The 26064-nt window shown below is 37.0% G+C and overlaps 1 protein-coding gene across 2 annotated transcripts in view; it reads left to right on the forward strand.

Annotated features, from left to right (window-relative positions):
• MINPP1 (multiple inositol-polyphosphate phosphatase 1) overlaps nucleotides 1-26064 on the forward strand; it is a 45649-nt gene that overhangs the window by 11569 nt on the left and 8016 nt on the right. Inside the window, exon 4 of one of the 2 annotated variants that reach the window (XM_007470296.1) lies at nucleotides 5956-6089. The exons of the other annotated variant lie outside the window; for it this stretch is intronic. Within the exon in view, the coding sequence (XP_007470358.1) occupies nucleotides 5956-6089 (134 nt within the window). The remainder of the gene's footprint in view (nucleotides 1-5955; nucleotides 6090-26064) is intronic. 2 annotated transcript variants of the gene reach the window in all.

The following is a 26064-nucleotide window of genomic DNA, read 5'->3' on the forward strand; positions in this document are numbered from 1 at the left end:
AATGTTTTAAGGGGCTTCCCTGGTGGTGCGGTAGTTAAGAATCCGTCTGCCAATGCAGGGGACACGGGTTCGAGCCCTGGCCAGGGAAGATCCCACATGCCGCGGGGCAACTAAGCCCGCGCGCCACAACTACTGACCTGCGCTCTAGAGCCCGCGAGCCACAACTGCTGAAGCCCGTGTGACTAGAGTCCATGCTCCGCAACGAGAGAAGCCACCACAAAGAGAAGCCCGCGCACCGCGATGAAGAGTAGCCCCCGCTCGCCGCAGCCAGAGAAAGCCCACGCACAGCAACGAAGACCCAACACAGCCAATATAAATAAATAAAACAAATTAATTTATAAAAAAATGTTTTAAGAATTAAAAATGTATAGAAATATATGAAATTCTGAGAATTCTGGATATTATTAGATATCCAAGACCTTATGAAATGCTGGTCCATCTGTGTCTTCATTTAGCAAATATTGTTTGAGTACCTGCTCCATGCCAGGCACTTGGTTGAAACTGAAGATACTAACATAAGATAGGCATTGTCCTCAAAGAATGTCACAAGGAGTGAAAGACAAAAAAACCATTGCAAGACAATGGGATGGCTATAACAGAAGTATATATAAGGTATAGTGATACACAAAGGAGGAAGTTGATTAGTGGCAGTCAGGTAAACCTAACAAGAAATGACACATGAACTATGTACTTCTCTGTGGGATAGCTTTTTGCAGCTTTGTATCTATCTTCTATTGTAACAAGTATATCTAGATTTTCTATCTCATCTGGGGTCGGTTTTGGTATTTAATATTTTCTTGTAAAAGTCATTGATGTTCTCCAGGTTTTCAGACTTATTTGTGGAGTTTGGCAGATTTATCTCATGATTTAAAAAAATGTCTTCCTTCTATATCTGAGATTATTTCCCCATTATTATTACTTATTTGTATATCTGCATTTTCTTTATGATGTTAGTTTAGTGTCTACTAATTTATTATTTTTTTTCCCAAGAAACAGTTTAACTATATGTTTTGAACTTTATGTAATGGAATCATCCAGTATGTGTTTTTTTGTATCTAGTTTTTTATCAACATTATGTTTTTAAGATTTATCTATGATGCCGCATGTAGCTATTCAGTTATTTTTATTGCTGTATAGTATTCCATTACATGAATTATCATAGTTTTTTAATCCATTATCTTGTTAGTAAACATTTGGGTTGTTTTCAGTTTGGGACTATTATGAATATTCTTGTGTATGCCTATAGGTGTGTATATACACATTTCTAAAGGTCCATGTCTAGTAGAATTGCTGGATCATAGGATATGCAGAACTTCAAATTTACTAGATAATGCCCAATTATTTTTTGGAGCTGTTCCAGTTTATATTTCTATCTTTATGCTTCTTTCCATATATTTTTTTTCTTGTTTTGGACTCTTTCTTTTTTTTTTTTTTTTTGCGGTACGCGGGCCTCTCACCATTGTGGCCTCTCCCGTTGTGGAGCACAGGCTCCGGACGTGCAGGCCCAGCGGCCATGGCTCACAGGCCCAGCCGCTCCGCGGCACGTGGGATCTTTCTGGACCAGGGCACGAACCCGTGTCCCCTGCATCAGCAGGTGGACTCCCAACCACTGCGCCACCAGGGAAGCCCTGGACTCTTTATTTTTTAAATGATTATTTTATTTTCTTAAGTCTTTGGAATTCATGATACTGTGTTTATTTAATTTTAGTTTTCATTTTCTCTGTAGCAGAATTTCTAGGGTGAGGGTTTTTTTTTCCCTGGCTATTTTATCTGTGTAGCAGTCTTGTTTTTAATTTGTATGTTTGTAAAGATACTAGCACCTTTTAAATTATTACTCATCTTTGCAGTGAATTCAGCTTTTACTTCTTAGGTTGCCAGTAGGGATGAGCAGCTATTCAGAGATAAGTCATGTTCCTTCCAGTTTGGAGTTTTTCTCTGAGATTCTTTGTAGAATACTTCTTATAAAGATGGAAGGTCAGTCTGTTTCCTGTAATGGTGTTACATACTGTCCAGGTAGGCTCCTCTTAGACTTCGTTCTCATTGTTTCAAGCAAAGGATTATTGGATCTACTCCTGCAGGTGTACCATGTGCTTTGAGGATCTGTCTTCTGTTGGTTTTATCTGAGGGGTTTTGTTTGTGTTTTGTTTGATTTTCACTGCATTTGGCAGTCCTTGCTCATTTATGGTGGTGGCTCAGGTACAGAGGTCTCCTAATTTCTTTGAAAGGGGCATTTGCATTTCTTTTTCATTCTTTTTTTAGAGTGATTTCTGAGAGAAGAGAGCACATATATCTTAATTCCATCATCTTAAAACCCAAAGCTTTGTTTATATTTTCTAGTTAAGAGCACTTTCAGTGTTTCATTGCAAAATACAATGTTTGGCATAGTCACTAGTAGTTATCCTTACCAAGTTAAGAAAATTTCTGTTTCTTACTAAAACCTTCTATTTATTTATTGTTTTTAAGATCAGGAATGTTTGCTGAATTTCTGGCATCTAGGAAGATGTTTTTTTTTTCCTCTTTAATCTTCTAGCATAGAAATTACATTAGTACATTTTCTAATATTGAATTATCCTTGCATTCCTTCTTTCTTATGATAGATTCTTTTACTGACTGATTTTTCTCCTAGTTATAAGTCATGTTTCTTGTTTCTTCATGTATTTCCAGTAATTATTTATTAGATACTGGACACTGTGAATGTTATGGTGTTGAATGCCTGGATTTTGTCTTCTAAGTATTGAATTTTGTTTTATTTTGCAGTTAAGTTACTTGCGGATCAGTTTGATCCTTTTCAGCCTTCATTTTTCTGAGTTTCATGCTCTCGACCTGACCTTACAAAACTCAGAAACAAAACCTTACTTATACACATGTCTTTACTATTAAAGTATGTCTCTTCTGGGGTCCAGATTGAAGTCCTAGGTGTCTTGGCATCTATGGAAGCTCTCTCTACTTAGGCCACTTGGAACATGAATATCTCTGTGCTCTGGAATTGATCAGCTTACAACTCCCACGGCCTTCGGCAGCAGAATCTAGGGGACCCCCCCACGATTTTTGGAGTTCTTTTTCTGTGTAGCTTCCTTCTCTCTGATACTCTACCCTGCTAATTCCAACCACTTCAGACTTATTAAACTCTGAGTTCTGACTCCTCAACTCAGCAAGACTGCCGAATTCTGCTTGACATCCTTTTCCCTACGCCACAGTTTGAAGGGCCTCTCCTTTTTCATTTCTGATACTATTTTTGTTTTATTTCTTGAATAGATTTGGCAGAACTTTATCTAATTCTTTTTATTTTCATTTTTTTAACGTTTACTTTGTCCCTTTTGCTAACTTCTTAATTTAATTGCCTCTTTAATATATGTTTAGTTTTGTGTTTGGTATATGGCAGTGGCCTACCCTTGCTCTTAAACTTATGGCTTGCACTTAATTTCTCTAGGGACTCTTCTGAGAAGAATGGCTCATAACTACTGTGCAGTCTTCTCTTGTACCTCTTTTGGGTTGCAAGATTTAGTCCTTTACTTTTGGTGTTGGATCAAATGATACATGAGTACAAGTTTGACATTCAGATAAAGGCTACCTTAATCACCAACTCCAATTCAAGACCTCTCCACAGAAATCTACCACTCCTGTCAGTTTGATGTGTACTTTTCAGCCTTTTCTGTGCTCTATTTATAATTTATACCATTCTTAGAAATGTAAACAGTGTAATCGTGTGTGTGTGTGTGTGTATTTTGCTAGTAAATTATATTATACTGTATTATTCCTTTTTTTTGTCTTTAACAAATATGTTTATTGTACAGAGATTACCCCTCATATAAATTACTGCAGCAGGGCTTCCCTGGTTGCGCAGGGGTTGAGAATCCGCCTGCCATTGCAGGGGACACGGGTTTGATCCCTGGTCCGGGAAGATCCCACATGCCATGGAGCAACTAAGCCTCTGTGCCACAACTACTGAGCCCACGTGCCTAGAGCCCGTGCACTGCAGCAAGAGAAGCCACCACGGTGAGAAGCCCACATGCAGCGACGAAGACGCAACACAGCCAAAAATAAATAAATAAAATAAATAAATTTATTTTAAAAAAATCACTGCAGCACACAACTACAGGAATTCACAAAGCAATTGACATTTATTGAACAATATCTGTGTGCTAAGGGCATTTTTGAGGGCTTTGCACAATTCTCGGGAGGTACTAGAACTCTCAGTTTGCAGATAATGAAAGTAAGACTCAGCTAAATTATGGGATGTGTCCAAGATTACAGAGCTAATAAGGAAGAGATCCAGCATTTGAATTAGATCTATGAAAGGCATAAGGATCAAAACACTGAAAATAACGGACCAGAGCTTCCCCTTGCATAGATGATAGCTTTCAGTTACTTCTCATGAAAATGAAGAAAGAAAATTATGTATTCCTTTGCTAGTCCACAATCAAGATGTCAGGAGGATTGGTCTCCTCTGAGGGCTGTAAGAGAAGTATCTGTTCCAGGCCTCTCTCCTTGACTTACAGATAGCTGTCTTCCTTCTATACATATCTGTGTACAATCCTTCCCCACCATCTTGCTCTTCTCCTACTACCAACAGCAGTTAGACAACATACACTGGGTTTTATACAAAAACCCAGTACATAAAGAGCATTCTGGCCATGATAGGTTCAGAAATGGCATAATATTGCCCCACTGAACTACAGCAATAATAGTTGGTGGGTCTGATCTATTGCAAGTAGCAGAGGCCAGCAAGTATTTATCATTCTTAACCTGCTCTTCTCATTTAGCAGTATGTTTTGGAGATTTTTCCATGTCAGTTCATGTAGATCTACAAATAATCTTATAGTATTCCACAGTATGTGTATATCATAGTTTATTTAAGCCTCTACCTATTAATGAAATACAGATACTTCCAGGAATTTTTTTTTGGGGGGGGGCTCCTTTAAGCAGTGCTACTCCGAGATATTCTTGTACATTGTCTCTTGTGTTCCTCTGTGAATATTAGTTTATAAGAAACGGAATTAAACGGGCCTTAAAGATGTGTGTTTTTGTGGATTTTGCCAGTCCTTTAGGACATCTGTATTAATACACATTCCTTCTAGTACCAGTTTTCCATATCCTTGGTCTACTTTTTTTTTTTTTTTTTTTTTTGGCTGTGTTGGGTCTTCGTTTCTGTGCGGGGGCTTTCTCTAGTTGCGGCGAGCGGGGGCCACTCTTCACCGCGGTGCGTGGGCCTCTCACTGTCGCGGCCTCTCTTGTTGTGGAGCACAGGCTCCAGATGCGCAGGCTCAGTAGTTGTGGCTCACGGGCCTAGTTGCTCCGCGGCATGTGGGATCTTCCCAGACCAGGGCTCGAACCCGTGTCCCCTGCATTAGCAGGCAGATTCTCAACCACTGCGCCACCAGGGAAGCCCCCTTGGTCTACTTTAATTACTGTTTTTGCCAAACTGATACATGAACCAAAGTAACTCATTTTCTATCTGGTTTCTACATTCCTGAAATTCTTAAAAATTCCTGATTCACTGTTTGCACCTTCTGTGCTGTAATGAATATTCTTCTATGTACATTTTTTCTTTTTTCTGTATATATCTTTGCTCTCATCTTAAAATAATTTTAGAAGAAAGGGGAGGTGAGCACACTCACCCCAAAGATACTGGTGTCTTTAACCCAGTATCCTGATCCGTCATGGATGCTGGATTACTGCTTGTGAGTACTACTAACTTGCTCTTGCGTGTCAGTCTCTACATTCCCATTTGGGTTTGTGTCTCAGCATAAATCTCCATGTCATGGACCTTTGGGTCCAACCCTTAAATGCTTGAAATGGTAAGTATAAACTCTGTAAATGCTAAGATTCTACTATACTTTGTGTAGAATGGTGATTAAACAATGTAACCTTTTCTGAAAAAATCATTATTAAATCAGAAGATCTGTTACATTAATAAAAATTAATAGTAATGATTTTTGAAATTTGTATTTTTAGGTTTTAGAATACTTAAATGATCTGAAACAATATTGGAAAAGAGGATATGGGTATACCATTAATAGTCAATCCAGCTGCACCCTGTTTCAGGATATCTTTCAGCACTTGGACAAAGCAGTTGAACAGAAACAAAGGTAAAAACTTTAAAAAAATTGTTTTTTGGTGTATTGGGTCAGCCAGAAAGTTCGTTCGGGTTTTAGGATCTTACGGAGAAACCCAAGTGAACTTTTTGGCCAACCCAATATATTCTGAGTGCCCAGTTACGCTTCTGGAAAATGTTTTATAATGGTGATTTTTAAAAATAGATTTTGCTTATGGTTTTTTAAAAAAATAATTATACTTACAAAAGAATTAGATGACATATGTAAGTTATAAAGCATATAAACATATAAACCCTCCATTCAACCCAGGAACTGGAACATTACAATAATTTGCATGTGTCTATTTATGTGTTCCTTAGTGACTCAATTTTCCTGCCCTCCCTTGCCCCATTTACTCCCTATCTGCTTTAACTACTATTCTGCATTTGGTTTGCCTCTATAAAAAGGCTTTATTATGAATGTATGTGTGCCCAAACAATATGTTTAGTTTTGCTTAGAGACATAAGCAAATGGGACTTGTTTTTTTTCCCCCTCAACATTACATTTATAATATTTATCATGTTGTTGCATATGCTGTAGTTCATTCATTTTTGCTACAGTACAATATTCAATAATGTTCAATATTCAGTAAATAAATACCACAGTTTGTATCATCTTCTCTTGTCAGTGGGCATTTGGGTAGTTTCTGGTTTTTGCTATTATAAATAGTGTAATTGTACATGGTTTCTGGTATGAATTTTTTTTTGTTTTTATTTTAAATGAGAGTTTCTCATCAAAAAGTCTCTGTTAACATTCATACTTCTCAAAGTTTTAAAAAAAAACCTTTTCATAATTTGAACAATTTGGTAGAATATAAACCCCATTTTATTTGATAAATATGCTTCCATGAAAGCTTATACATTCACAGTTGGAGATGAAAATCATGCTATAAACACTGAGACAGAAAGACTGAAGATGGTGTATTTAATTGGGTTGGCAGTATGAAGTTTTATATACATACAGATATAGAGAGAAATTATGTGAGTTTGTGGATATGACTTCAGTTTGTGGAATTTTCTTGGGTTTGGGAATTAGGGACCATCTGTACTAGATCTGGTTTTCTTCCCTGACTTACAATGGTTCAACTTATGATGTTTTGACTTTGTGATGGTGCAGAAATGATACACATTCAGTAGAAACTGTACTTTGAATTTTGATCTTTTCTGGGGCTAGCTATATGCAGTATGATACTCTCTCATGATGCTGGGCATTGGCAGTCAGCCACAGCTCCCAGTCAGCCATGCGATCACGAGTGAAACACTGCTAATATACTTACGACTCTTCTATATCTGTACAACCATTCTAGTCTTCACTTTGAGTACAGTGTTCAATAAATTATATGAGATATTCAACACTTTATTATAAAATAGGCTTTGTATTAGGTGATTTTGCCCAACTGTAGGCAAATGTAAGTGTTTTGAGCACATTTAAGGTAGACTAGGTTAAGTTATGATGTTTGGTAGGTTTTTGACTTATTGATGTTTTCAGTTTAATGATGGGTTTATTGAGACATAACCCCATCATAAGTGGAGGAAGATCTGTACTTAGTTTCTGCGACCAAACACTTTTTTGGGGCAAAATAGTCAAGGCAAATTCCCTCTTGAGATAGGCATTAATTTCTTTCCTACTTGGTTTTATGAACTTTTTAAAACCCTTAGACTTTATGAGATAACAGATCTTTACTGTTTGTTCATTGTTTATTTGTTTGTCCCATTGTTGAATGTGAGGTAATTAAAATTGTGTCTGAAAGATTCTTAAATAACTTTTGCAAGGTTTGCTGTTACAATTTGATACCAGATTCAAAGCTTAAGTAAGAATTTTATCATTGGTGTTTTAAAAATAAGTATTTCTGTACATTGGAAACTATAAAGCATTACAGAGAGAAATTAAAGGTAACCCAAATAAATGCAGAGAGATACTATCTTTATGGATTGGAAGACTCAGATTGATTATCTGTAGGTTGACTGCAATCCCTATTGTAATTCCAGTAGGTCTCTGTAGAAATTGAGAAACTTATTCTAAAATCTATACAGAAATGCAGAGCACCCAGAAGAGCTAAAACAATTTTGAAAAAAGAACAAAAGGACTTAATAAATACCTGACTTCAAAACTTACAAAACTATAGCCGTAAACAAATGGATCAATAGAATAGAATAAAGTCAAGAAATAAATTCCGATATATATGGTCAGTTTTTGACAAAGGTGCCATGGTAATGCATTGGAGAAAAGAATAGTCCTTTCAACAAGTGGTGCTGGAACAATTGGACATCCATATGTTAAAAAATGGCAGACCCTTACTTCACATTCTATACAAAAATGGATCATAGATTTAAGTATAAAATGTAGAATTAGAAGACTTCTAGAAGAAAATGTAAGATCAAGCAGCAAGGATATATTGTACAGTGTAGAGACATATAGCCATTATTTTGTAATAACTTAAACAGTATAATCTATAAAAATATTGAATCATTGTGTGATATACCTGAAACTAGTATAATTGTAAATCAATGATACTTCAATTTTTAAAAGTAAACAAAAAATATAGGATCGATGGCCTTGGATATAAGAGCTAAAACAATGAAACTCTTAGAAGAAAACATAGTAGTAAATCTTCATTTACTACTCTGCCTATTTGGGACTTGGCAGAGATTTCTTAGATACAACATTAAAAGCACAATCCATTAAAAAATTGATGAAATGGACTCCATCAAAATTAAAAATCTTTGTGCTTCAAAAATCACTATCTGGAAAATGAGAAGACAAGCAATAGACTTGGAGAAAATAGTTGCAAAACATATATATGATTAAGGATTTGAATCCAGAATATATAAAGAAGTTATATCTCACTAGTAAGGTGACACATAACCCAATTTTAAAAGAGGGCAAAAGATTTGAACAGATACTTTACTAAAGAAGATATATGGATGGCAAATAAGCACATGAAAAGATAGCAATAAACTATCTACTGATTATATTATTAGATATTAAAACCATTGTGAAATACCAGTAATACCCCTAAACTGGCTGTAAAATAATAGAAAAAATATATATATATTGGTCTCTGCCCCAGGTTCTTGACACAGGGCTCCTGAAACCATTGTCATTTCCTGGGTAATAGGAGTGTCTTTTGTTCTAATGAGGTGACTGTATAGGCTCGTGGATGGCTCCAGGATGACGACTGGTCACCAGAAAGACCAAGCCATGATTAGAAGCTTGGAATTTTCAGCCCCATTGCCCCCCCCACCCCCGCCCCCACAATTCTCTTGAGAAGGGGAAAGGGCTGGAAGTGGAGTTAATGATCAATCTCAGCTACGAGGTTCAGGGAGCTTGTGGGTTGGTGAATGAGTAGAGGTGTGGCAAGAGTGGCATGCCTGGAGAGGACATGGAAGCTCTGTGCCCCTTCCCACATAACTTGCCCTGCACATCTTTTCCATCTGGATGTTCATCTGTATCCTATGTCATATCCTTTTTTAGTAAACTGGTAAATGTAAATAAGTATTTCCCTGAGTTCTTGAGCCACTCTAGCAAATTAAACCTGAGGAAGGGGTCATGAGAACCTTCTATCTGTAGCCATACTGGATAGAAGTTGTGGGTAACCTGGGTGACGACCTGCTGCTTACAATTGGCACCTGAAGTGGGGGCCAGTCTTGTGGAACTGAACCCTTAGCCTGTGGGATCTGATGCTGTCTCTAGGTAGATAGTGTCAGAATCGAGTTAAATTTTAGAACAGCCATCTGGTGTCACAGAAAATTGCTTAATGTGGGGGAAAAAAACCCTACACATTTGGTAACCAGAAGCGTCAGAAGTATTGTGAATGTGGTAGTAGTGTGAGAGTAAAGGAGAAACAGAGGAGGAAAGGACTACATATTTTTCTTATTCAATGGCTAAAATTAAAAAAAAAAGATTTTCCCAAGTGTTGGTGAGATGTGGAGGAACTGGAAACCTTACGCACTTTTGGTGGGAATGTACAATTGTATAGCCGCTTTGAAAAAGTTTGACAGCTTCTTAAAAAGAATCTTCTTAGGACTTCCCTAGTGGTGCAGTGGTTAAGAATCTGCCTGCCAGTGCAGGGGACATGGGTTCGAGCCCTGGTCAGGGAAGATCCCACATGCTGTGGAGCAGCTAAGCCCGTGCACCACAACTACTGAGCCTGCACTGTAGAGCCCTCAAGCCACAACTACTGAGCCCACGTGCTGCAACTACTGAAGCCCACACACCTAGAGCCCATGCTCTGCAACAAGAGAAGCCACGGCAATGAGAAGCCTGCGCACCGCAATGAAGAGTAGCCCCTACTTGCTGCAGCTAGAGAAAGCCCGCACGTAGCAATGAAGACCCAACACAGCCAAAAATAAATAAATTAATTAATTAAAAAAAAAGAATTTACTAATTCAGAAAAATGGCACCTTTCCTTAGAGTTTTTTCGAGATGATCCCAAAATGCTTATAACATGTAAGAATGAAATCAGAACATTCTCTAACACTGTATACAAAAATAACTCAAAATGGATTAAAGACCTAAATGTATGACCAGGTACTATAAAACTCCTAGAGGACAACATAGGCAGAACACTCTATGACATAAATTGTAGCAATAATTTTTTTGATCCATCTCCTAAAACAAAGGAAATAAAAGCAGACATAAACAAATGGAACCTAATTAAACTTAAACACTTTTGCACAGCAAAGGAAACCATCAATAAAACGAAAAGACAATCTACTAAATGGGAGTAAATATTTGCAAATGATATGACTGACAAGGAGTTAATATCTAAAATATATAAACAGTTCATACAATCCAATATCTGAAAAATGGGCAACCAAATCAAAAAACAGGCAGAAGACCAGAACAGACATTTTTCCAAAGAAGACATACAGATGGCTAACAGGCATATGAAAAGATGCTCAGCATCACTAATTATTAGAGAAATGCAAATCAAAACTGCAATGGATATCACCTCACACTGGTCAGAATGGCTAACATCAAAAAGTCTGCAAATAAGAAATATTGGTGAGGATGTGGAGAAAAGGGAACTCTTGTGCATTGTTGGTGGGAGCATAATTTGGTGCAACCACTATGGAAAACAGTATGGAGGTTCCTTAAAAAACTAAAAATAGAACTACCATATGACCCAGCAATTCCACTTCTGGGTATGTATCTGGAAAAAGTGAAAACACTAATTAAAAAAGATACATGCCCCCAAATGATCATAGCAGCAGTATTTACAATAGCCAAGATATGGAAGCAACCCAAGTGTCCATCAACATACAAATGGATAAAGAAGATGCAGTGTATATGAGTAAATACGATAGAATATTAGCCATAAAAAAAGAAAGAAAGTTTGCCATTTGCAACATGGATGGACCTAGAGGGTATTATGTTTAGTGAAATAAGTCAGACAGAGAAGGGCAAATACTGTATGATATCACTTATATTTAGAGTCTAAAAAATAAACATGTATGTAGCAAAACAAAGTCTCACAGATACGGAAAACAAACTAGTTGTTACCAGTGAGGGGAGGGAAGTAGGGCAGGGCACAATAAGGGTATGGGCTTAAGACATATAAACTGCTGGGCTTTCCTGGTGGCACAGTGGTTAAGAATCCGCCTGCCACTGCAGGGGACACAGGTTCGATCCCTGGTCCAGGAAAATCCCACGTGCCGTGGAGCAACTAAGCCTGTGAGCCACAACTGCTGAGCCTGCGCTCTAGAGCCCATGAGCCATAACTACTGAGCCCGCGTGCCACAACTACTGAAGCCTGCGCGCCTAGAGCCTGTGCTCTGCAAAAGAGAAGCCACTGCAATGAGAAGCCCGCGCACTGCAAAGAAGAGTAGCCCCCGCTCACTGCAACTAGAGAAAGCCCACACACAGCAATGAAGACCCAAAGCAGCCCAAAATAAATAAATTTAAAAAAAAGACATATAAACTACTATATATAAAATAGATAAGCAAATAAGATATATATTGTACAGCACAGGGAATTATAGCCATTATTTTGTAATAACTTTTTTTTTGTAATAACTTTTAATGGAGTATAATCTATGAAAATAATGAATCACTATGCTATACACCTGAAACTAACATAATGTTGTAAATCAACTATACTTCAATTGACATGGACAGATGAATGGATAAAGATGTGGTATATATACACAATAGAATATTACTCAACTGTAAAAAAGAATGACATAATGCCATTTGCAGCAACATGGATGGACCTAGAGATCATCATATTAAGTGAAGTAAGCCAGACAGAGAAAGACAAATATGATATCGCTTATATGTGGAATCTTAAAAAAAAATGATACAAATGAACTTACATACAAAACAGAAATAGACCCACAGACATAGAAAACAAACTATGGTTACCAAAGGGGAAAGGAGTGGGGAATAAGTTAGGACTCTGGGATTAATGTATACACATTACTATACATAAAATAGATAACCTACTGTATAGCACAGGGAGCTACACTCAGTATTTTGTAATAACATATAAGGGAAAAGAATCTGAAAAAGATTATGACTGAATCACTTTGCTGTATACCTGAAACTAACACAACATTGTAAATCAACTCTACAGAACTTGTTTCAAAAAATTAAAAAAAGAAAAAGCCCCATGCCCGTGCTGTATTTCATTCTTTTTTTATGGCTGAATAATGTTTCATTGTATGAATATACCATATTTTGTTTATCTGTTCATTAGTTGATGGACATTAGGAATATATTCACTTTTGGGTTGGTGTGAGTAATGCTACTGTGAACATTTGTATTCATATTTTTGTGGGGACTTATTTTTATTTTGCTTGGGTATATACCTAGGAATGCAGTTTCTGGGGGGTCAGCAATTTTGACTATCATGGATTACTAAAGAATATTAAAAGTGTAGCTGTGTATACAATCCCTGACATGCAGTGGTTCCTGGATGTGATCTGAAGATGAAGCATTCCAAGTTGAGGTTCGTCCATTTATAGTAATCTAGATTACCTGCTAGGAAGTTTTATTTGTTTTGTTTTTATCTTAACAGTTTTAGTTTATTTTCTTATAATTTTCTTATCTTACCCACAAGTGAAGTACAGAGGGGAAAAAATGCAACGAACTGAGTACTCTGTTATGTTAGGTAATAGCTGACTGTGTTTTTAAATACTTAGAAGCTAATGAGACTAATTTTCATGGGTGGCTTGTTGAATGAGATGCAGTAATATAGAGGCAATGTGATATAGTGGGCAGATGCTTGGGTTTGGTTTGAGTCCTGGTTCTGCTTTAGTGATGCTGCAAATTCCCCACTTCTGAAAAGGCGAATATCTCTCCTGATTCACAGGGTTGTTGTGATAATCAAATGAGGTAGTGTCTATTAAAGCATTTAGTATAATGCAGTATACAAAGATGGTATTATTATCACATACGAGAGTTCTCTGGTCAAAACATGTCCTTAATGTCTTTGTCGGACATTCACACACCTCCCCTCCCTCTGCTGCTGTGATTATTCAAATATTGGAAACAGATATTTGGTAGTAGTACTTAGTCTCTTCAAATTTTCATGGTCTTGAGCTCATTTCTTAAACTACTTCCCTTTTCATCAGCAAGATGGAGAAAATTTTTACTCCTTTTGGAGGACTACTCCTTTATTTGTGAATTGAAAAGAAGATTCATTCAACAATATTTTAAACGTCTACTGTGATACATGTCAGGCAGTGTCTTAGGAGCTGGATATAGTGATGAGTAAGACAAAGTCATTGCACTTGTGACTCTTACAATTGAGAGAAGATAGAAATGTATATAAAAGCCATGGGCCATGGTATAACTATTCATATAAGATTGTAAAACAGTATAAAAAGTTAAAGGAAGGAAAGTTTGACCTTGTAAGTCAGGAAATGATTTTGGCCACTGCGCCCTTTTCTAACTGAGGAAGGAGAGTTAGCACTGATTGTGAAGAAACTGGCAGGTACTTTTCAGAGACTGGTTTTCTCTATACTAAAAGACTGATTAGGGTTTTTAAAAAATATGCATTTAGCCGAATCAAGATGACATCTTCTTAAATAAGTAGAGGGAAGAAAGTGAGTTTAGAGACTTCTGTCAGATTTCTTTCCAAAAAACAGATTGACACTATCCAATTCTATGAGCAGTGCCAAAATTAAGGGTATTTCTCAAGGAAACCAGTATGTGCTCAGCAAAGAGAGAATAATAGGTTACAAAAAACAAAAAGCTAATAGACTTTTTTAGAGCAGTTTTAGGTTCACAACGAAAATGGGTAGCAATTAAAGAGTTCCCTCGGGCTTCCCTGGTGGCACAGTGGTTGAGAGTCCGCCTGCCGATGCAGGGGACACGGGTTTGTGCCCCGGTCTGGGAAGATCCCACATGCCGTGGAGCGGCTGGGCCCGTGAGCCATGGCCGCTGAGCCTGCACGTCTGGACCACAACAGTGAGAGGCCCACCTACCGCAAAAAAAAATAAATAAATAAAACAATAAAAATAAAAAACAAAACAGAAACAGAATCATTAATACAGAGAACAAAGAGGTGGTTGCCAGGGGGGAGGAAGTGAGAACATGAGAGAAATAGATGAGGGAGATTAAGAGGTACAAAAAAAAAAAAAAAGAGTTCCCACACACTACCCCTTCTCCCACATACACAGCCTCCCCGCTGCTAATATCACACACCAGTGTGGTATAATAATAATGTTTTAACAGAATATTTTATCTTTGTACTTTTTATGATCTGTTCTATCAAAACAATTAACCTTTTTTCTTCATGACTTTTAAAGTTCTTTTTTGTATTTGTATTGAGTTTATACCAAGTGTGTTTATATATGTATATGTATACATATACACAAAAGCAATATTTTGTCATTAATATTATCTGAGGAAATGTCTTTCACTTAATTCTAGAGTTCCCAGGCTACTTTTTGCTATCTCCATCCCTCCTCCACCCCACTTTGAGATGATATTGTATACACAGGTTGTTCTCTTTTTCTGTTATCTTTTTATATTAACATTAAATCAAAGATATTCTTCAATGTTTCTGAATATTTTTCAACATAATTTTAATAGCATGTTTTACTTCACAGAAAAATTGGAGATTGCAAATGATGTTAATTGACAAGTGTCAACATTTTGGTTAAATATAACCAGTCCTCCAAATGCATAGTCCTTGGCTCTTATTAGGATCTTGACTTTATTTTCCTTCTTAAACCATCACTACAGTGATGGGATTAAAGTTAAAACCAGTAATTTTACTATTTAAGCAAATTTAAACAGCTATTGCTGTTTAAGCAGCTGTGATGAGAAAAGCAGGTTGAATTTACTGAATAAATGAGGGATATCTGGATTTTATTCTACTTTCCCATTCCCCATTATCTCTGTTAGTAGATTTTTATTTTTATTTTTTAACTGGGGGGATTCAGTAAGTCACTTCCTTTTTCAAAATAAGGTTTATATTCTGGACTATGTATTAATTACCTTGTGAGATCTTCCATTGTGTCAGGGGTACTCTCAGATACCAGAAGTAATTGCTGTAAATATATGTTATGGTCATTAAATAACTCTCATTAGCCTTTATCTACCTTTTCATTGACTCTCAAATCTTTGATGTTTTTGTATTTCACAGTTGAATAAGAGTATGGCTTTTAAAGGTTGTGTAGTTCCACATTTTAACATAAGATGGCAGCATTGAAATAAAAGTATAGTGGCACCAAGAGATTACTTAGCCCCTTGTAACCAATGAGCGTTGTCTTTTCTTTTTTTTTTTTTTGCGTTACGCGGGCCTCTCACTGTTGTGGCCTCTCCCGTTGCGGAGCACAGGCTTCGGACGTGCAGGCTCAGCGGCCATGGCTCACGGACCCAGCCGCTCCGCGGCATGTGGGATCTTTCCAGACCTGGGTACGTACCCGTGTCCCTTGCATCGGCAGGTGGACTCTCAACCACTGTGCTACCAGGGAAGCCTGAGCTTTGTCCTTTAAAGTTCTTAGGAATGTATGCAGATTCTAAATTCTCAGAATATATTCTTGCTTGTCTTTTTGCTAACTTTCCGAAGTCAGTGTTCCGCGGAGTTTAACTAGGTACCAGGATAGTGCTAGTTGTTGAAAGATACTGGCTAAATACGGTAAAAGCCAGCACAGCCTGGCTATGCTTTGAATTCAGATTCAAGTGTCCATTGGTCTTCTGGAAAGACATGTTTTGACTCTCAGTAGACTGTAGATCTGTGATGTCTAGAACTTTATTTCCCTGCTCTGTCCTCAGTGTCTAGAACAAGCCCGCCATGCAGTTGGTGCTTAGTATGTAATGAAGGAATATCTACAGTCCCTGTTTATCCTCCCAGGCATCCAAGCCACAAACCTATGCATCATTCTTGACTGTCTCCCTCACCTTCTACATTTACTCACCATATTGTGGGTTTTTTTTTTTCTTCCAGTTTTATATCAAGTCCTTTGACTTTTCTTCATCCCCACTGCTACCATCTCAATTCAGGCTAATATCTTCTCTCTCTTAGATTTTAGCAACTGCCTCCTTAGTGAGTGCTTCCCTGATTTTAGTTTTACTTCTGCTCCAATGCAGCTTATTATGCAGTCAATAGAAGGTATATACGAAGTGGAATACATTTAAATTATTGTCTCAAGGAACTCATATCCTAGTTTGGAGGATATCTATATGACAGCACTAAAACAGGTAAAAAGAAATACTGAAGGAGAATTGATTTGAACTGTTGGGGTTTGGTAAAGGCTTTATGGGAGGAGGAGTTTTTGAGGTAGGTCATTCAAGATTTCTTTCACAGACCTCAGCATATCAACTCTTTTTTTTTTTTTTTTTTTTTTTTTTTTTTTTTTTTTTTTGGCCAGCATATCAACTCTTAATACTTGTTTTGATTTTTTAAAACTTTATTGAAGTATAACTGATGTGAAATAAACAACACATATTTGAAGTATACAATTTGATGAGTTTTTACATATTTATACACCCATGAAACGATCACCGTAATAAGATAATGAACTATCCATTGCATACAAAAATTTCTTTGTGACTCTTTCTAATGTACTTCCCACCCCTCAATCCCAGGCAGACCACTGATCTGCTTTCTGTCACTATAGATTAACTTGTATTTTCTAGAATTTTATATAGTGGAACCATATAGTATGTATATGCACATTATTTTTGGTTTGGCTTCTTTCCCTCAGCATAATGGTTATAAGATTTTTGTTGTGGGTATCAGTCATTCATTCCTTTTTATTTAGCATTTTACTTAGTATTCCATTATATGGATACTACACAATTTGTTTATCCATTCTCTTTATGATGGACATTTGGGTGTTTACACTTTGAGGCTATTACAAGTAAAGCTGCTGTGAACATTTGTGGTCTTCGTATGAACATACGCTTTCATTTCTTTCGGGTAATTAATATCTAGAGATGGAATAGCTGAGTCATATTTAGGTGTATGTTTAACTTCTTGAGAAACTGCCAAACTCTCCCCACCAGTGTGTGAGTTACAGTTGTTCTACATCCTGGCCAACACTTGGTGTGGTGGGTATTTTTAATTTTAGCCATTCTCATGGGTGTGTTGGAGCACCTCATTGTGGTTTTAGTTTGCATTTCCCTAAAAACTAGTGTTGGAGGACAGAGGGAATGAAAAGTGCCCACCAAACTGATAAGGCATCTTGAAACGAAAACAAAAGGTGGGCAGCTCCATGTAATCAATGGATCTGTTTATTATAGGGTAACTTACGCACATGGTGGGATCAGGGTCAGGCGGACAGTGATCTGGAAGCATTCACAACTGTACTCTGCACCGCCGAGGGGGCATCGAGACAGTTTTATAGTTAACCTAGGGTATGGGGGTGGGAACTTGGAAATAGGACGTGCATTCCTAAGTCAGGATTCACGAATGGGTAATGAGTCTCCTGGGCACTGGGAATACGTCAGTGAAGGTTTTTATTGTTTGGGGACTAACAGAGCATTGAGGCCACCTGGTCCTGATGATTATTAAACAATATCTATTAACTACAAAGCCCTTGATGACAGAGTAGTGATTCACTGCTACACAGTACAGTTCTGGGCAGGGTCAGTGGAAGGAGAAACTCTAAGGGCTCAAGATGGTATCAGTTATGCTAACAGCCAACTAGTGATATTGAGCATCTTTTTGTGTGCTTATTTACCATCCATATGTTTACTGTGGTGAAGTGTCTGTTCAAATCTTTTGCCATTTTTTTACTGGGTTGTTTATCATTTTTACTGTTGTTGTAAGAGTTCTTTAAGTACATTCTAGATACAAATTCTTTCTCAGATTTATGCTTTACAAATATATTCTCCTATTCTGTGGTTTACCTTTTTGTGTGTTTATAATAATGCTTTTTATGGGCTAATTTTGCCCCACTATTGAGGCAATTCCTCCTGAGCATCTATTTGGTACCCTGTATATTTTGAGGTTTTCCTAGTCCGGCTTGTGTGAACACAAACTATTCCTGGCCTTGTGTTAGCTTTGGGGATTTTTTTCGCCTTCTTCGTTTTAACACTGTTTGTCTGGGTTTGGATAGTTTTCTCACAGACGTGAGCTGATCAGTACTAGCTGAAAACTTGAGGGGAGTCCCTGTAGATCTCTCTTCTGTGGTACTCTAGCCTGTGTATTCTAGCCAGCTTGGCCTCCCTAAATTTTCAGTTCCGTCTCATCTGCTCAGGAAGACTGCCATGCTCTGTTTGGGTTCCCCTGCCCTGTGCCGCAGCCTGGAAGCTCTAGGCAGTTAAGATGGGACAGCTGTTGGGATCCACCTCATTTGCCTTGCCTCGCTCTTATTCTCACTATTGTCGAACGTCTGAAAATTGCTGTTTCATGTATTTTGTTTGGCTATATAGTAGTTTAAGGCAGGAAGGTAAATCCAGTCCCTGTTACTCCATCTTGGCTGGAAGCAAAAGTTATTTCTATGTATTTTTGCTTGAGATAAAACTTTATGCTTGAGTCATTTCATTCTATATTTGTGTTAAACTGTCAAACCTGATGCTTCTCCATATGCCTCATTGGAGCTGATGCTTCAATCAGATGTAAAAGAAGACTTCAAAAAAATTTTTTTTCCTCCTCATTTTCTTCCCAAAGCATCTCATATCTCTGGCAGTTCATGTTGCTTATTTGTGCACTTACATAAGTATGGGAATTTTATGAGTTGTCTAAAGCTCTATTTGATATTCCTGGATCATGTTTAAAAATACACTTTGTGTAACATTAGTTGAGTGTGAAACGTGAATTAAGAGCTTAGAAAAATCTAAGCTGAGTACATTTAGGGAAAAACATGCAATTATCAGTTGTTTTTCTAGTTGAGCTTTTTGGGGGTTGTTTTACTTACTTTGAACACATGCATAGTCATCAAACCTCAGTTAACAACATAATTTTAGACTTCAAATTAACTTTGCTTTTTAATGGAAGATTTGATAAAATCTCCTTACCAACTTACATAAGTAAAAAGAGGACTGTAATTTAGAGAACTGCGTTCTTATCTTGCTAGATAACATTAGGTAATTCACTTGTCTTTTCCTTATTTCTAAAATGAGCAAATCTTGACCAGATCTCAACCCTAAAATATTAGAATTCCAACTGTGTATTTCTACATATATTTCATATAGGTTATTTGTTTTCTTATATTTGTATTAGTAGTTTACATTTTCTAGGGTTGTTAAAATTTTTTAAAGCTAAAATGAACCTCTGTAAAAGTGGTTTTGTCACTTTTTGGAAAATGTGACATTTCAGCTTTAATGCATTTTTATCAGAGGGAGAGGGCAGAGTTACAGGTTTATGCCATGGCTTTTTATTCCTTGTTTTTTGGGAGACTATTGTGCTACGAATTCTAAAGAATATCATTACAAGTCAGGGATATAGTTAATATGAGAAGTGTGACTAATAGAAGTCTATGTTTGTTGAAGGATTAGAGTTTGCACCCAGAATAGAGAACAGGAACAGCATGATTTAAGAAAAATAGGAGTGTTCAAAGCAAATTATAGAATGTCTGAATTTTTCTTAATTTGTTAAGTGGTTAAAGATAAAAACCTAGTTCTTTATGTCATGGCATCTTGAACCTCACAACTCTGTTTATTGAATGGCCATATGATACAAAGAAAGCTATTTACATGGGACCATAGGTAGAATGGAATGTAGCAGTCTTCATGAGCTCAGCAATTTTCTGGCAAAACTATGTGCAGTGGCCTTATGTTAGGAACTGAGTAAACTGAGAAGTGATTTTTTTTTTCCACATTCTTTCCCTTTTTGTCCTCCCATACATTATGTTCTCTTGTTCTCTCTGGTCTTTCTAACCCCCCAGCCCCCAGACAGACAGACAGACAGACACACACACACACACACACACACACACACACACACACACACTTCTGTACTCCCTCATTCAGACATATGCACACACACTCTTACCTAGTGGCTGTTGCCAGTATTTTGGGCTTAATCATAAACCAACTTTGCATTGAAGAAGCTTGGGAATAAAACCCAGAAAAATTCCCATGCCATCCTCGGAACTTGGGTATATTTGAGGAGAAGCTGGGGATTTGGTTCTTTCAAACAGCAGTTGTGCCTGTACTAAGTGAAGTAAATCAGTTCCTAGCAGGTGACTTAGAACACTTCTAAGATGCACTCTCCATTATGAGACAAAGCAAAGAGTGTTGTGTTCCTGAGATGGAGCCCACTACCTTCACAAGAATTACTGATTTACTTTACAGAAACCTGGCATATACCTTTAATGGCTTCTGATGAAAGCTGGACCATAAATAAATACTTTTGTGTATTTGTTTTGACATCTTTAGAGTTACAAAAACAACCCCAAATTTAAAAATCACTGCTATATGTGCACACACAGAAGCTCCACAACTCTTTAGCCTCCACTAATTGAAGGTATCCAAGTCCCCAATTTTGGGTGTTTGGAAGTAATTTAGAAACACAGTATGTTTTTACATTTAACATGTGTGCTGCTTAACTTTGTCAAAGAAAATTGAGATGTGAGTAAGTCTTATTTATAACAGGGCAAGCATGAGCAGCTATTTAAGAGGGACTATTTTAACTCTTTGGAAGGAAAAATGTGCTTTTTTGGTCACATATATTCCCATGTAGTAGTTTTTTTGTTGTTGCTTAATTAATAAATTTTATTTCCTAGAGCAGTTTTAGGTTTACAGTAAAATTGAGCAGCAAGTACAGAGTTTTCTCGTAAACTCCCTACCACATGCCCCCCAACCTCCATTACTATTGCCATCTCACATCACAGTGGTACATTTGTTATAATTGATGACCCTACATTAGCACATCATTATCACCAAAGTCCATAGTTTCCATTAGGGTTCACTCTTGGTGTTGTACATCTTCTGGGTTTGGACAAATGTATAATGACACGTATCTGCCATTGTAGTATTGTACGGAATAGTTTCACTGACCTAAAAATCCTCTGTGCTTTGCCTGTTTATCCCTCCCTTCTCACCAACCCCTGGCAACCACTGATCTTTTTACTACCTTCATAGTTTTGCCTTTTCCAGAATGTCATATAGTTGGAATCATACAATATGTAGCCTTTTCAGATTAGCTTCTTTTACTTAGTAATATGCATTTATGTTCCCTCCGTATCTTTTCGTACCCTGATAGTGCATTTCTTTTTAGTGCTGAATATTATTCCATTGACTGGATGTACCACAGTTAATTTACTCATTTACCTACTAAAGGACATCTTGGTTGCTTCCAAGTTTTGATAATTATGAATAAAGCTGCTATAAAGATCCATGTTCAGGTTTTTGTGTGAACATACGTTTTTAATTCATTTGCATGAATACTAAGCATTGTAGTTGCTGGATCACATGATAAGAATATGTTTTTTTTGTAAGAAACTTCCACAGTGGCTGTATCATTTTGCATTCCCACCAAGAATGAATGAGAGTTCCTGTTGCCAGCACTTGGTGTTGTCAGTGTTCTGGATTTGGGCCTTTCCAATAGGTGTGTAGTGGTATCTATTGTTTTAATTTTTAATTGCCTAATGACATATGAGCACCTTTTCATAGGCTTAGTTTGCATCCGTATATCTTCTTTTGTGAGGTGTCTATTCAGATCTTTTGTCCGTTTTTTAGTTGGATTGTTTTCTTATTGTTGAATCTTAAAGAGTTCTTTGTATATTTTAGATAACAGTCTTTTATCAGATGTGTCTTTTATAAATATTTTCTGTCAGTCTGTGACTTGTCTTCTCATTCTCTTGACGTTGACTTAAGTAGAGCATATGTTTTTTAAGTTTAAGGAAGTCCAGTTTATCAATTATTTCTTTCATGGATTGTGTCTTTGGTGTTGTATCTGAAAAGTTATTGCCATCCCCAAGGTCATCTAGGTTTTCTCTGATGTTATATCTTCTACGAGTTTTACATTTAAGCCTCTGATCCTTTTTGAGTTAATTTTTGTGAAGGGTGTTACGTCTGTGACTAGATGTTTTGTTTTGTTTTGTTTTTTTGCATGTGGATGTCTAGTGTTACAGCACCATTTATTGAAATGACTTTGATCCATTGTATTGCCTTTGCTCCTTTGTCAAAGATCAGTTGACTGTATTTACAGGGGCCTATTTCTGGGCTCTCTCTTCGGTTCCATTGATTTGTCTATTCTTTCACTAATACCACACTATCTTCATAACTGTAGCTTTACAGTAAGTCATGAAGTCGAGTAGTATCAATCCTCCAACTTTGTTTTTCTCCTTCAGTATTGAGTGTTGGCTATCTGTGTCTTTTGCCTCTCCATATAAACTTCAGAATATATCCAAAAGAACAACTTGCTGGGATTTTGATTGGGATTGTGTTGAATCCATAGATCAAGTTAGGGAAAACTGACATTTTGACAATACTGAGCCTTCCTGTCTGTGAGCATGGAATATCACTTCATTTATTTATTCTTTGATTTCATTCATAAGAGCTTTGTAGTTTTCCTCATATAGATCTTGTACGTATTTTGTTATTTTATACCTAAGTATTTCATTTTTAGGGTTGCTAGTGTAAATGGTCATGTGTTTTTAATTTCAAATGGAAATTTGATTATTGTTAGTATATAGAAGAGCAGTTGACTTTAGTATATTAACCTTGTATCTTGCAATCTTGGTATAAGTGCTTATTGATTCCAGGAGGTTTTTTTTTTGTTGATTCTTTGGATTTTCTAGATAGGTGATCATGTCATTTGCAAACAAAGACAGTTTTATTTCTTCCTTCTCAATATGTATACCTTTTATTTTATTTTCTTATCTCCTCTCATTAGCCAGGACTTACAGTACAACGTTGAAAAACAGTAGTGAGAGGGAACGTTCTTGCCTGTACCTTATATTAGCAGGAAAGCTCTGAGTTCCTCAACATTAATTCTAGGTTGGGGTTTTTTTTCTCTCAACACTTAAAAATATTTCACTCCACTGTCTTCTTGCTTGCATGGCTTCTGAAGAGAAGTCAGCTGTAATTCTTATCTTTGTGCCTCTATAGATAAGGTGCTTTTTTCCTGTGGCTTCTTTCAAAATTTTTTTCATTATTTTTAATTTTCTGAAGTTTGAATATTATATGTGTAGGTATAGTCTTTTTGGAATTTGTCCGTTCAGTATTCTCTTCCTAGATCTGTGGTTTGGCATCTGACATTAATTTGGGTAAATTCTCATTCATTATTGCTTTAAATATTTCATCTGTCCCTGTCTCTCTTTCTTCCCCTTCTGGTGTTCGCATTACATATATGCTCTCTTTCTTCTCCTTCTGGTATTCGCATTACATATATGTTAATTTAAACCTTTTGTAATTGTCCCACAGTTCTTGTATATTCTGTTCTGGTTGTTTCCAGTCTTCTTTCTCTGTGCTTTTCAGTTTTGGAAGTTTCTGTTGTCATATGCTGAAGCCCAGAGATTCTTTCCTCATCTTTGTCAGGTTTACAAAGATATTCCTTGTTTCTATACTGTGTTTTTGATCTCTAGTATTTATTTTTGATTCTTTCTTAGAAATTTCATCTCTTTAATTATTCATCTGTTCTTGCATATTGTCTGCTTTTATTTCCATTAAAGCCCTTGACAGATAAATTATATTTTAAAAAAATTCCTGGCCTGATCATTCTAACATACCTGCTGTATCTGACTATGGTTCTAATGCTTGTTCAGTCTCTTTAAATGATGTTTTTTGCCTTTCAGTATGCCTTGTAATTTTTTTGTTGAAAGTGGACATGATGTACTGGGTAAGAGGAACTATGGTAAATAGGCCTTTAGTAATATAGTGGTAAGGTGTGGAGGGAAGGGAAGCATTCTATAGTGCTATGATTAGGTCTCAGGCTTTTGATGAGCCTGTGCCCCAAGCAGTGAACTTCACCAGTGCCTCTCAGTTTTCTTCAACTCCATAGATGACACAGGAGAGTTAGAGGGGGCTAGAGTTGAATATTTCTATTCTCCCAGGTAGGTTAGGCTCTGATAAAACCCCCTAGCAGGTTAGACTCTGGTGAAATAGTTTCTCCTGAGGGCAGGCCTTGTTAAGAAGAACAGAAAGCTCTGGTTTATTTCAAAATGGCTCCTTTTTTCCTTCCCCTGCCAGAAGCAAGAGAGGATTCACTGAGGACCTGGCAGAGTTCACTCCCCCCGCTATGCCTAGTCACCTGAAATTTTTATTTTTTATTTATTTTTTTAAATTAATTAATTAATTTTTGGCTGCATTGGGTCTTCGTTGCTGTGCGCAGGCTTTCCCTAGTTGCGGCGAGCGGGGGCTACTCTTCATTGCGGTGCACGGGCTTCTCATTACGGTGGTTTCTCTTGTTGCAGAGCACAGGCTCTAGGCGTGTGGGCTTCAGTAGTTGTGACATGTGGGCTCAGTAGTTGTGGCTCACGGGCTCTAGAGCACAGGCTCAGTAGCTGTGACGCACGGCTTAGTTGCTTCGCGGCATGTGAGATCTTCCCAGACCAGGGCTTGAAGCTGTGCCCCATGCATTGGCAGGCAGATTCTTAACTACTGCACCACCAGGGAAGCCCCAGTCCCCTGAAGTTTTTTACTTAGACTTGTCCACACTGAGCCTCTAGCAATTTGTCAATTACAGTTTAGGTTTTCCGACCCTGGCATGGTTCCCATGGAGGTTTCTGCTCCTGTAAATTGTGATTCTCTGTATCTACCTGTCTCTCTCTCCAATTTGGGGGACAGCAGTTTGACCTGTGACCTCACTTCTCTGATGGATCTAAGAAGAATTGTTGATTTTTCAGTTTGTTCAGCTCTTTGCTGTTAGGGTGGAATTGCAATTTCTAAGCTCCTTACAGACTGGAGACTGAAATTTCTAGCTGTTATTTTATATCCAGCATTTGATATTTTGGCAGTTGAGTTTCAAACAGTAAAGTAGAAATCAGTTTACATATTGCTTAGTCATTGTTTATTAGTGAAGAAAAGCATTCTGGCATTCTTAGCTGTAAGTAGGCCCTTGATTTGAAGTATGTAGTTTAAAAGGACTGAAAAATTATTAGCTAAGTTCTTTTGAATTTTATACCTCATAATTATGAGGTAGGTGTTTTACTTCTGCTTTCTTAGGGAGCCTTGAAGAAGATTATTATATTTATTCTAGTTTTAACACTTGAATCATTAAGGATTACCAGGTTGAATCAGCTAGGAAAAATAAATAGTGAAGAAAAACAGTTATGTCTGAGGCAAGTGATTTATATTCTGAGCTGTTATTTATTGGGAATACTTTTTGAGTTAATGGAAAAATTACTTTTTTTCGATCTTTTAACTTATTTAAGAGTGTGCTAAATTCTGCTTCTTACCCTTAAAATCCAACCAGCACATTTAGTGATCTCTGAATTTTTTTTTTGAAATGCAAAAATCAAGAAGAAAGATTTGTAGAATTGTATGAAACATGTTAAGTGCTTAAAGATAACTTTTAGGCCACGTGAGAGTTTCACTTTTATGTTCTTGTTGATAGCATATTTTACAAAGTATCATAAGGCATTCTTTTCTATTTTATAAGCTCTTTCCCTGTGAGATAAAA

Source organism: Lipotes vexillifer, unplaced genomic scaffold (assembly GCF_000442215.2).
Source record: "Lipotes vexillifer unplaced genomic scaffold, Lipotes_vexillifer_v1.1 scaffold690, whole genome shotgun sequence".
NCBI classification, from domain to species: Eukaryota; Metazoa; Chordata; class Mammalia; order Artiodactyla; family Lipotidae; genus Lipotes; species Lipotes vexillifer.